General features: G+C 36.3%; 2 protein-coding genes across 2 annotated transcripts; both read left to right on the forward strand.

Moving 5' to 3' along the window:
* The first annotated feature begins 684 nt into the window (after nucleotides 1-684).
* LOC131615747 (cytochrome P450 71D10-like) lies at nucleotides 685-2,688 on the forward strand. The gene is made up of 2 exons (XM_058886902.1): nucleotides 685-1,642; nucleotides 1,729-2,688. Exons 1-2 carry the CDS (start codon nucleotides 743-745, stop codon nucleotides 2,338-2,340), a joined length of 1,512 nt encoding a protein of 503 aa, XP_058742885.1. The 5' UTR covers nucleotides 685-742; the 3' UTR covers nucleotides 2,341-2,688.
* Nucleotides 2,689-9,040: 6,352 nt separating this feature from the next.
* Nucleotides 9,041-11,607, forward strand: LOC131615748 (cytochrome P450 71D10-like). The gene is made up of 2 exons (XM_058886903.1): nucleotides 9,041-10,075; nucleotides 10,169-11,607. The coding sequence occupies exons 1-2, from the start codon at nucleotides 9,176-9,178 to the stop codon at nucleotides 10,778-10,780; spliced, it is 1,512 nt and encodes a 503-aa protein (XP_058742886.1). The 5' UTR covers nucleotides 9,041-9,175; the 3' UTR covers nucleotides 10,781-11,607.
* The last annotated feature ends 1,942 nt before the right edge of the window (nucleotides 11,608-13,549 follow it).

Consider the following 13,549-nt stretch of genomic DNA (forward strand, 5'->3'; position numbering starts at 1 on the left):
TAAAAAAAGAAATTATAAATTTGACGAATTCGGATATGCATCTTCAAATATATCTCTAACAAAACAAAATATAGTGCATTCAGAGATGCATCTTCGAATTCTTGAAGAAAAATATTATGCGAGAGGCCCATGCAAAAGTATATTGTGGTTTAAGTCTTTAAGATATTCCCTCAAAGTTTTGAGACTAAAACACGCCTTAAGTTTTTTGTTTTTTATTGCTTTCTTTATTATATAATGATAATGTATTATTCAAGTAGAATTTTTTTTATTCTTTTAAGAAAAGTTAGAAAAGTAACTAATATGTTTGGAAAATAAGAAATTAAAAAAATAATAATAAGTCTTACATAGGTCCATACCCCATTTATTAACTATTTCGTGGACTATCACTGCCCAAGGTCCCAAACTTGATGTGATTATGTAGGATGGATAGATAAGTTTATGTCGTTACCGAAAGAAATGAAAATGTGCGCGTCATGTGTATCTCATGAAATCCTTTTATATTTATAAAAAAAAGGCACACGGCAAACTGAGTGTGGTAGCACTAATGGGTATCTTTATATTTTATTCTACATTTCATTGACTATCTTTTATGTTCATATTGTATGCATTTTATATTAGTTTTGTATTATTAAACAACTGTACATGAATGCGTTGTCATCAAAATGCAACAACTATTTGATGTGAGTCTTTTATTTAGATTAATTCATCGAGACTTTCTTCTTTCCTTGCTCTACAATCAACCATGGAGCTTCACAACAATTTTTCCAACTCTACCTTAATGGCATCTTTTCTCTTTCTCTATCTACTATTCAAAATAGTTAAAAGATGGAGTACTTCTAAGTATTCTAACGCCAATTTACCACCAGGACCATGGAGACTGCCCTTCATAGGGAACATACATCAGATTATTAGCAGCCCATTGCCTCATCATTCCTTCAAAAGTTTGGCACAAAAGTATGGTCCTTTGATGTACCTAAAACTTGGTGAGGTACCATACATAATTGTTAGTTCACCAGAAATGGCCAAAGAGATTCTGAAAACACAAGACCTCAGCTTTTGTGATAGGCCAAATCTTATGTTGTCCACTATATTTGGTTATGATAATACTGATATTATATTCTCTATATATGGAGAACACTGGAGGCAACTACGAAGGATATGCGTTATAGAGCTATTGAGTGTAAAGCGTGTCCAGTCATTTAGGTCCATAAGAGAAGAAGAGGTGGATGATCTTGTTAAATCAATAGCTGCAAGTGAAGGATCAATTGTTAATCTTTCTCACAAGATTTCCGAAATGACGCATGGGATAGTGGCGAGGGCAGCTTTTGGGAAGAGGAGTAAAAATGAACAAGCATTCAAGTCAGCAATTGATGAAATAGCAAGTTTGTTGGGGGGATTTTGTATTGCTGATTTATATCCATCTATTAAAATGCTTCGATGGATGAGTATGGCCAAGACAAAATTTGAAAAACTCCACACAAAGATTGATAAGATAATGCAAGATATCCTCGAGGATCACAGAAGCATTCACAGGGGAGTAAGCAAGGATGAAAATATAGTTGATGCTCTTCTCAAGATTCAACAGGAAAATGAGCACACACAACATCGCGTGACTGACGTAAATATGAAATCAATCATCCTGGTGAGTTTTCGATTAACCATTCATTCCACAATTTAATTAATGACTAAATTATGAATTTTCTTATGTTACTACTAATCCAATTGCAGGACATGTTTGCTGCTGGTACTCATACAACATCAGGGATTGTGTCATGGTGTATGTCTGAGATAGTAAAGAATCCAACAGTAATGGAAGAAACACAAACTGAAGTAAGAAGAGTGTTTGATAAAAAAGGGTTTGTAGATGAGACAGAGTTGCATCAACTGATATACTTAAAGTGTGTCATCAAAGAAACACTAAGGTTGCATCCTATTGCACCTATGTTACTTCCAAGAGAATGTAGGGAGAGTTGCCAAATAAATGGGTATGATATCCCAGCTAATACAAGAGTCATGGTTAATGCTTGGGCTATTGGAAGAGATCAAAGGTATTGGGTTGAAGCTGATAATTTTAAACCTGAGAGGTTTCTTAATAGCCCAATTGATTTCAAAGGCATTGACTTTGAATTCATACCATTTGGTGCTGGAAGAAGGATCTGTCCCGGACTTGCATTTTCCTTACCGAGTATTGAGCTATCTCTTGCTCAATTACTTTACCACTTTAATTGGAAGCTTCCAAATGATAAGAAGAATGAAGAACTAGATATGACTGAGTCATTTGGGATTACAGCAGGTAGAAAACATGACTTATGCTTGATTCCTATTATTCGCCGTCTTTGATATGTATTGCTTCAGCAAATAAGTACACAATGGATTAAATTTTCCATAAATGAATATGATGTTTAGGAGGTCTGTTTTGCATGAGGCTGCATATTTGATAAGATTGTTGGTTGCTTGGCTTGTTTCTCCTTTCCTTTTGTTTTTGTTGTTTCTTTCTTTGATTTGTTTTATCGGAGCAAGAGCTTTTGTCGAATTTGTTGATTTTGCACACTACTAGTGGTTCTTTTTTTGTTGCATGTAAATTTGTAATTACAATGCTTAAATAATATTACTTAAATGGAGAGAACAATAAACTTAATAGGCTTTGTTTAATTGGTCTTAGACTATTATTACAAATTACTATTTACGTTTTTTATAACATTCCCCTCAAGACCGCTCACAAAAATTTAAAAAATATGGATTAATATAGGCATTACTGAAGGAAGCTCCATAAAAAAATTGGTCCAGGCAAACACCAAATTCTATCAATGGCACCCATGTGCTTATACATAGGAAAATCTACCTCGACATCACAAGCCATCAAATAAGTGGAGTAAGGTGGAAGCGAGGAAGTAGAGCAAATCCATACTTCTAAGGAATTGAGTTCGCCGCTGCAGACCAAAAAAAAGACGCGACGTTCTTTCCCAGAGAAGTATCATTTCAATCAGTTATATTTAAATAAATGCTTTTTCAGATTCTAGAAATGGGTGAGAATGTTGAGGAAATTAGGAATGAGCTATTTCACGTATTCGAAAAGCCCCACTTATGCTAAAGCCAAAACTTTATTTATTCAAAACTCCTTCTTCAAATACATAAATAAATTGTAAGAACACTTTATTGTTCAAAGGTGATAGAATTGGTGTTACTAGCATGAGAAACTTTTCCGGCGAAGTAACCATACTGCCGGCATCGTCTCCTTCCAATCGGCAGGTATCACAAATCGCCGCCGCGGTCCGCCTTACAACGCGCCCTCACACGCCTCTGTCGTCGCCGTTTTCGCCGCCGACATCGCCTTCCTGTGCTTTTTCCAGATTTTCTCTCGGTTTTTGAATCCAAGCAACCAAAAATCATGGGAGATACCGATTCCGCCACTTTTACGAAGGTTCCACTTATCCCGTGTGAGAAACTCACCGGAACAGCCAATTATAATATATGGGCTGGTACTGTCAAAATGTGGTTTCATGGTCAAGGACATGAAGATCACTTAACTACAAAAGCAGAAAATATTACCGCCGCCAAACGCGATAAGTGGAAACAAACAGATGCTTCTCTATGCACTGTGTTATGGTTTTCCATAGCAACTAATCTTCAAGCACAATACCAAGCCTTTACCACTTGCTATGAGGTTTGGGAAAAGGCTAAGAAAGTGTTCTCCAATGATGTCCATAATCTTTACAGCGTCATCACCATACTTAACTCTTTGAAATTGGAGAATATGGATATGCAAGTCTATCTGAGTAAGCTTGACGCGTTAAAGGCAAATTTCACAACCCTAATGCCCTTTACCAAAGATCCAACAACTTATGCTGAACAACAAAGTAAGTATTTCATGATCGTGGCACTTGCCGGACTACCATCAGAGCTTGATTCTGTCCGGAACCAGATTTTATCAGGATCCAATGTTCCAAACTATGAAGCAGTTAGTGAACAACTATTGCGTTTGGCTACACCTCACGCCTTTGGACCGGTCTCCACTCCTTCTCCCACTGAATCATCTGCTCTTGCTTCCAACTATCATGGTCGTGGTGGACGAACCGGCGGAAGGGGTGGACAACGTCATGGTATTCGTTGTAACTATTGCAATCGTTACGGTCACATTGAAGCTGATTGTCGTACAAAGGCAAGAGAACAACAACGACAACCACGGGTCGCTGCCGTTGCTCAACCGGACAACACTAAAGACATTACAATTTCCGCCGCTGATTACAATGATTTTCTCCAATTCAAAGCAGCCCATCAACCATCATCATCTGTTACTGTTGCTCAGTCGGGTAATCCTGTAGCCTTTGTATCTACATCTTCTCTTGGTCCTTGGGTCCTTGACTCTGGTGCCTCTGATCATATGACTGGTAATAAATCACTTTTATCTCACTTGTCTTATTCTGATTATTTGCCTTCTGTCACTGTGGCTGATGGTTCTAAAATCAAAGTTCAAGGCCTCGGTCAGGCACACCCACTTCCAAACCTGTCTTTAGAGTCTGTTCTTTACATTCCTGGTTGTCCTTTTAACCTGATATCTGTTCATAAGCTTACTCATGCTCTTGATTGTTCAGTCATTTTTAATAATAATTCTGTTTATGTTCAGGATCGACGTACAGGACGGACGATTGGAGCAGGGAGTGAATCTGGAGGATTATATCATCTATCTCTACCGGTGGCATGTTCAATTTCTTCTCAAGACCTTACACATCAACGTTTGGGTCACCCTAGTCTTAATAAAATGCGTCTTTTAGTTCCTGGTTTTTCTAAGCTTTCATCTTTTGAGTGTCAGTCGTGTCAATTAGGCAAACATACTCGTAGTACTTACTGTCAACGAGTAAATAAAAGTGTTGCATCACCATTTGCTTTAGTTCATTCTGATATTTGGGGTCCTAGTCGTGTGAAGTCTACCTTAGGATATTACTATTTTGTAACTTTCATCGATGATTTCTCACGATGTACTTGGTTATTTCTAATGAAAAATTGTTCAGATGTTTTCCAAATATTCCAAGAATTTTATGCTGAAATTAAAAATCAATTTAACACTTCCATTAAAATTTTACGTACTGATAATGCTCGTGAATATATGTCATCCCAGTTTCAATCTTTTTTAACATCACAGGGAATTATTCACCAATCATCATGTGCTCATACACCACAACAAAACGGTGTTGCCGAACGGAAGAATCGTCATTTAGTTGAAACCGCTCGGACTCTTTTACTTCACCATAATGTACCTTCTCGTTTTTGGGGTGATGCCATCCTCACAGCTTGTTATCTTATCAACCGAATGCCTTCATCGGTCCTTCAAGATCAAATTCCATACTCTATCTTGAATCCACAACATGACCTCTATCACATTCCGCTTCGCGTCTTTGGTTGCACATGCTTTGTTCATGATCTTAGTCCAGGTAAAGACAAACTCTCTGCCAAATCTCTAAAATGTATTTTTCTAGGCTACTCTCGTATACAAAAAGGATATCGTTGTTTCTGTCCTCAACTTCAACGGTACATTGTTTCCTTTGATGTTACATTCTTTGAAGGTTCCCCATTTTTCTCTGCCTCTGTGTCACCCGATGAGACTTGTAACTTAGATGCTCAAGATGTCCCTTCTGTCATTCCCACACCCATTAAACCTCCATTGCAGGTCTACCAGCGTCGGACACCCCGTCCATCGGATGTTAGAGATGATATTAATCCACCAGCACCATCTCCTACTCCAACTGTTCCTCCAGCTACGTCACCTGAACTTGACCTCCCTATAGCATTACGAAAAGGTATTCGATCTCATACTCCAAATCCTAAATATGTTTGTGTTTTAAATTATGACCGTCTTTCTACTTCCTATGTGTCTTTTGTGTCTGCTTTGGATTCTGTGTCTATTCCTAAGTCTACAGGTGAAGCTATGACTGATCCCAATTGGCGTCAGGCGATGATGGAAGAAATGGCTGCATTGCATTCAAATAACACTTGGAATATTGTTACTTTACCTTCCGACAAAACTACAGTAGGATGTCGATGGGTTTATACAGTGAAGGTTGGACCAGATGGTAAAATCGATCGTTTTAAAGCTCGTTTGGTAGCCAAAGGATATACACAGATATTTGATCTTGATTATGGTGACACTTTTTCTCCAGTGGCCAAGATTAGTTCAGTCCGTCTCTTCCTTGCAATGGCTGCTATTAATCATTGGCCGCTTCATCAATTAGACATTAAAAATGCCTTTTTACATGGAGAATTGGAGGAGGAAGTATATATGGACCAACCTCCAGGTTTTACCGTTCCCGGCAATTCTAGACTTGTCTGTAGGCTTCGTCGGTCTCTTTATGGGCTGAAACAGTCTCCACGTGCTTGGTTTGGTCGCTTCAGCTCTGCCTTGATACAATTTGGTATGACTAGATGTGAATCAGATCACTCGGTTTTCTTTCTTCTTTCCTCTACCGGTCAACGCATCTTTCTTGTGGTCTATGTTGATGACATTGTTATCACTGGAGATGATACAGAGGGTATCCAACGGCTCAAAACGCATCTTTTCAACAACTTTCAGACAAAAGATTTGGGTCCACTCAGATACTTCTTGGGTATTGAAGTTGCTCATTCCTCGTCAGGCATTGCAATTAACCAACGTAAGTATGCATTAGACATCCTCAATGAAACTGGTATGCTTGATTGTCGTCCAATTGATACTCCTATGGATCCCAACGTCAAGCTACTTCCGGGTCAGGGGGAGCTGTTGAAAGACCCGGGAAGATATCGACGTCTAGTGGGTAGACTCAATTATCTTACCGTCACCAGACCAGATATTACTTTTGCAGTGAGCATTGTGAGTCAATTTCTGAATGCTCCTTGTGATACTCATTGGAATGCAATTATTCGGATTCTCAGATATATAAAGAATGCACCAGGAAGAGGCCTATTATATGAAGATTAGGGTGATGCTAAAATCACGTGTTATTCCGACGCAGATTGGGCAGGATCACCGTCGGATAGGAGATCCACTTCTGGATATTGTGTTCTTATTGGAGGAAATATGATCTCATGGAGGAGCAAGAAACAAAACACAGTTGCACTATCTAGTGCTGAAGCTGAATATCGTGCTATGGCAGCAGCATCAAAGGAACTTGCGTGGCTCAAGAATTTACTCTCTGAACTTAAGTTGGGAGACCTTCAGGACACAAGACTCATATGCGACAATCAAGCGGCACTTCACATTGCATCCAATCCGGTATTCCATGAACGAACCAAACACATAGAAATAGATTGTCACTATGTAAGGGAAAAAGTACTATCAGGAGAAATAACCACAGAGTTCGTCAAATCTGAAGATCAATTGGCTGATATGTTTACCAAGTCTCTTAAGGGTTCTCGAGTGAATTATATTTGTAACAAGCTCGGATCATACGATATATACGATCCGGCTTGAGGGGGAGTGTTGAGAATCGGTTACAAATCAATTAGTATTGATTTGTATTCAATTAGTCATAAGTGTAAATTATATCATTACCTATTGTGTATACATATTTTGCATATAAATATACAGTATGTGTGATCATATTCGACACACAGAAATACAATCACAACAGGAATCAATTAGAGTAAGTAGGATAACACTCGCCTAATTATTATTCTTGAAAGTTAGTTCTGTCGCTAAATGAAATAAAAGTAATATATGTGAAAAGCTGAATTCTTATCTACCCAACTCAAAAAGTTGGGTAAAGTTACCTTCTTGGAAACAACAAACAATTGTACTATTTTAGAATTAAATATATTAAAATTAAATGGAATCTTGTAATTGGTTGAATGACACTACCCAACTTTTTGAGATGGGTAGAGAAGTTGTCCCCATGTGAAAATGCTCAAGAAGATGCATCAAGGACAAAACTTTGGTATAAAAACATTAAGAAAATGCTCTTAGGTGAGAAATTAGTAAAATTTTCTAGTCAAGCCTATGGAGGAAATTTAATCTTTGAGGGGGAAATTAGTAAAATTTTCTAGAAGAACCTTTTAGCTAAATGATCCCAACAAGAACTCTTAAGACATAAGTTAGCTGCCCTCTGTGATTTTGATTGAGTCCCGATATATGCATGTGCCTGAACTCAATAACTGATTTTGTGCATTTCCTTTGTGAGCTAATTGCATGAGTACAAATAATAATTCAAGCTGGGTGAGTTTCATAACCCTGTTTTTATCATTTTTAATCATTTGAATTTATCATATATTGCATATTTTTCGTTCCTGTTTGTTTCTATTTTACTTCTTTTTCTTGTTTTCATTTTGATTAAGATTTTTGAAGAGAATTGAAGGTTTTAAAGCCATAATCAAGTACAAAGAAGCTAAGACATAAAGACATGTTAAGAAAAATGAATCCAAAACAAGAAAGCGGAGGAACTAGCATCATCCAGGAGGCGTTACGGCCTGGCCATAATGGTCCCAAAACTAGAATTTAAAATTTTCCAATTCTTTTGGACATGCAAAGCTGAGAGTGTTACGGTCTCGCCGTAATGGCCCCCAATGGTTCATGCGATTACGTTTTCAACTGTTTCATTTTTTGGTTGTTCGGCATAAATTAGAGCATAACGCAGATTATTTCTATCATCATAGAATTTAAGCTTATATAATACATTGTAACCTCATAATAATCTCTCTTAGAATTCTTCTGCATAATTTATTTTTCCCTTGTTTACATTCTTGCAAAAGTCTCCATTGGAGTATAACATTGCTTTAATTTCATTTTATAATTCAGGTTGACTTTTGCTAATTCTTTATGGTTATAATTTGGTTTTATGTATTCAATGCTTATCTCTTTATAAATATTTGTACACGCGTTTATTGTTACTATGTGTGAGTAGTCTTATAATAGACCTAAGATCATAAGAATTGTCTAAACGACAAACCTCACGTCGACTCTTATTAATTGGAAATCAAAAAGAGACAAATTGAGCATGGTAGGTGCAATCAAAAAATAAAAAAAGTTCTCCTGGTTAGTTAGTGCAACAGACATGGGTATCTTTATATAATATTATATTCATTTTATATTATTTTGTTTATTGTACAACTTTCCAGGAATCCAGTGACTTGAAAATACAAGGACTATTTAATGTGAGTCTTTTCTTTAGATAACTTCATCTAAGCATTCTTCTTCCCTTGCTCTACAATCATGGAGCTTCACAACAACTTCTCTAACTTTACCATACTGTCATCGTTTATCTTCCTCTTGGTACTATTCAAAATAGTTAAGAGATGGACTACTTCTAAAAATTCTAACCCCAATTTACCACCAGGACCATGGACACTTCCCTTTATAGGGAACATACATCAAATTATTAGCAGCCCATTGCCTCATCATTCCTTCAAAACTTTGGCACAAAAGTATGGTCCTTTGATGTACCTAAAACTTGGTGAGGTACCATACATAATAGTTAGTTCACCAGAAATGGCCAAAGAAATTACAAAAACACATGATCTCAATTTTTGTGATAGGCCAAATCTTATGTTGTCCACTATATTTGGTTATAATAATACTGATATTATATTCTCTATATATGGAGAACACTGGAGGCAGCTACGAAAAATATGTGTTATAGAGCTCTTGAGTGTAAAGCGTGTCCAGTCATTTAGGTTCATAAGAGAAGAGGAGGTGGCAGACCTTGTGAAATCAATAGCTTCAAGTGAAGGATCAATTGTTAATCTTTCTTATAAGATTTCAGACATGACGCACGGGATAGTGACGAGAGCAGCTTTTGGAAAAAGGAATAAACACGAACAAGTATTCAAATCAGCACTTGATGAAATAGTAAGTTTGATGGGGGGATTTTGTATTGCTGATCTGTATCCATCTGTTAAATTGCTTCAAAGGATGACTACGGCAAAGACAAAATTTGAAAAACTTCATAGAGAGATTGACACAATTATGCAAGATATCGTGAACGATCACAAAAGCATTTACAGGGGAGTAAGCAAGGATGAAGATATAGTTGATGCTCTTCTCAAGATTCAACAGGAAAATGAACACACACAACATCGCGTGACTGACGTCAATATGAAATCTATCATCCTGGTTAGTTTGCAATTAACCGTTCTTTTCTTTCTACAATTTAAAAACTAAATTATAAATTTGCATATGTTATTAATATTATTAATCCACTTGCAGGACATGTTCGCTGCTGGTACTGAAACATCCTCAAGTTTTACGGCATGGTGTATGTCTGAGATAGTAAAGAATCCAAAGGTAATGGAAGAAGCACAAGCTGAAGTAAGAAGAGTGTTTGATAAAAAAGGGTATGTAGATGAGACAAAGATACATGAACTAATATACTTAAAGTCTGTCATCAAAGAAACACTAAGACTGCATCCTATTGTACCACTGTTACTTCCAAGAGAAAGTAGGGAGAGGTGCCAAATCGATGGGTATGAGATCCCAGCTAAGACAAGGGTTATGATCAATGCTTGGGCTATTGGAAGAGATCACAAGTATTGGGTTGAAGCCGAGAGTTTTAAACCTGAGAGGTTTCTTAATAGCCCAATTGAATTCAAAGGCACGGACTTTGAATTTATACCATTTGGTGCTGGAAGGAGAATGTGTCCAGGACTTGCATTTGCCTTACCTAATGTTGAGCTACCTCTTGCTCAATTACTTTACAACTTTAATTGGAAGCTTCCCTATGATATGAAGAATGAAGAATTGGATATGACTGAGGCATTTGGAATCACATCCAGAAGAAAACATGACTTATGCTTGATTCCTAGTATTCGTCGTCTTTGATATGTATTTCTTAATCAAATTCACAAAGTATTTTATTTCTCATAAATGAATATGATGTTTGTAACAAAGCTTGTAAGTTATTGAAGTGTGGTTCTGCAATGTTGTAGGAGACATTAGTCCAAGAAAAATGTTTTCCAAGATTGTCAAGGATTAAATCCGCCTAAAATAAATACAAAATCAACCTTAAAATTGAAGAAGAGGTCGTGGATGGAAGCTGACGGTGGAGCCACAAACGGAGGGTGTGACAATGTATCTGAGTACGGGGGAGTTTGGTTTGTCATAACTTGAGTTCGATTTTTTTCATTCGAGAGTATTGGGTTTCATTATTTTAGTTCGTGGATTCATTCATTAATAGCTTATGTTTTTCCCTTGTTATGGATCTGTTGAATCTCACCAATTATAAATGTGTATCTTGTGCATGCTTACTATCACAATCTTCAGTGCCTTAAAGCTAAAGATAAATAGGCGGGTTTGAGAATCTTAATGGTAAGCTAAGACAAGCATGGAAAAATCTCTTAGAGTGTGTTTGAGGAATTTAAGAAACCCTTGGAGATATCTAAGGGGAATTGGGAAACACTTCTAAATACCTTGGGCTTGAGTGATTCTTATATAGAGAGTTGAAAAGATTGGGAAATACTTGGATATAAAATTGGGTATGTTCTTGGGAACATTGATTACTATTTTCTTATAACTCAATTGTAATCTTTGTAAGAACTCTTAATAATAAAGTGAATCGGAGAGCTACTCTCTCCCAACTAGATCGTCTGTCTAGAAGCGATAAACCAGTTATTGTGTTTATTGTCATTACAATTACTATAAATAATAAATATCATGACACAGCTTTCACTTCCAATTAAAAACTGTGGTCATGGCTTGACACACGACCTTTGAGTTTTTTTTTTTAAAAATTAAATCTGTTCTCTCTGTTTTTTGTTTAATCGACATGAAATGTCGCTTAAGGTTGGTACTTTGATTCACAACTCCTGCAATTACGTGTTTTAATTAAAACCAAAGTGGTGCCCTTATTTTATTTAGTTTTTTAATTACACTATAAATAGTATATTCCCTCGATTTTGTTGCCAACCGAGAACAGATGTTTCTCATTCATTTATTTAATTAAAATAGAACTAAGTTTTATCCTTAACCAAGATATAAACTCCAAACAACATTTTATTCCAACACCTAAATGTTAATTCTCGTACACATTTACATTTCTCATAATTTTTTTGCGTCGTAGCGATCAAAGCATATTCTTCATCTTCTCCTCCTAACGAACGAAACACCATTCTTCATCTTTTTCACTGAACCCTAAACAAAAATCCTTCTTCCAAGTCGAACAAAGTAAACAAAGGGGTAATGAAGCTCGAATAAGGAAACTCAAAACTTAAATAAACAAACTTCTTTAACTCTCTCATAATATTTCCGATACATAAAACTCACTCCATGACTGTAGCAGTAATGTTGTTGTTGGTATTTTTTTGTTTTTGAGACATGTATAGGGTATCACGTTGTAGTAGCTTTTGTAGTATTTGTAGTTGTTGTTTTGAGATTGAAGGTTTAGTGTTGTAGTGCTATAATTGCAAAAGATCTCGCCTAGGGCGTGTAGCAACCTGCCTAAAAATTATAACTTAGAGAGTCGCCACCTATTCTGAAGGGCGAATAGGAAACCCTACGCAGATGTGAGATTCAGGGTAAGTTACTATATTCAGGTCGAGGGAAGGTGTTAGGCACCCTCAACCCTTTCCTATTGGCTTTGAATCTAAGGCAAAGGTTTGATGGCTAAGAGTATTAAGGTAAGGTTTATGCTAAAGAATTGAATAAGGGGAAAATTGAGATTTTAGGGTGGGGGACTCGCCTTGTTGCCAAGTGCCTACGTACCTCCTTATGGAGGATCAGAGTCTACGTAGTTCGGGCAGGGTTGTACGCCTTTGAATTTGAGATGAAGTGGTTTAAGGCTTTTTGAATGGCCTATTGTAGTTTTTGAATTTGATTTAAAAGGGCACTTTGAGTTGCCTAGGATAAAAATCCTGTAGTATCGTGGTTTAGTGTATTTTAGATGTTTTGGGCGTACAACCCTGATTTGATATGGCACTATTAACCGCAATGATCAATAGATTCGATCACCATAGTTAACAGATTAGTAAAGAATTGCTGGCAATTTTAATCGATTGATTCGATTATCACTTTTAGCAAATTGAAGTATTTTAATTATAATTCATTAATTTATCGTCACCCCTCATAACCGATAGATTCGATTACGAATAATAACGAATATTAAAAGGTATGCTAATCATCATAACCAATAGATCTGGTTACCACCATTTAGCAAAATAAATATTAGTACTTATAGGATTTGATTAATTAAATTAACCGATTATTAATCATTGCGACCAATAAATTTAGTCGAAACGAATAATAAATTTAAATCCTAATATTTTGGTACTTTGGCCAAATGGGATGGGGTGAACCCTAATACCTTATATCACCGTCCTGGGTTTTTTGTGATTTTACACTTAAAGTTAATTAAATTAATTAACTCGAATAATCGAGTAATCAAAATAATCGAGAAAATATAATAATGTATTATCCTAACTTTATATTCTAATCCTATATTAAAATGAATTATGTACACATTAATATATAAATATAATTAAACAATTATCTAAATATATAAATAATATATAAAAATAAAAGAAACCTGGACAGGATCTCGTGTGGTGGCTCTTGTATGTTCATGATGCAGCCTTCAATCCTTGAACGTTTGATCTC

The sequence above is a fragment of the Vicia villosa genome, linkage group LG7, assembly GCF_029867415.1.
Source record: "Vicia villosa cultivar HV-30 ecotype Madison, WI linkage group LG7, Vvil1.0, whole genome shotgun sequence".
Lineage (NCBI taxonomy): Eukaryota > Viridiplantae > Streptophyta > Magnoliopsida > Fabales > Fabaceae > Vicia > Vicia villosa.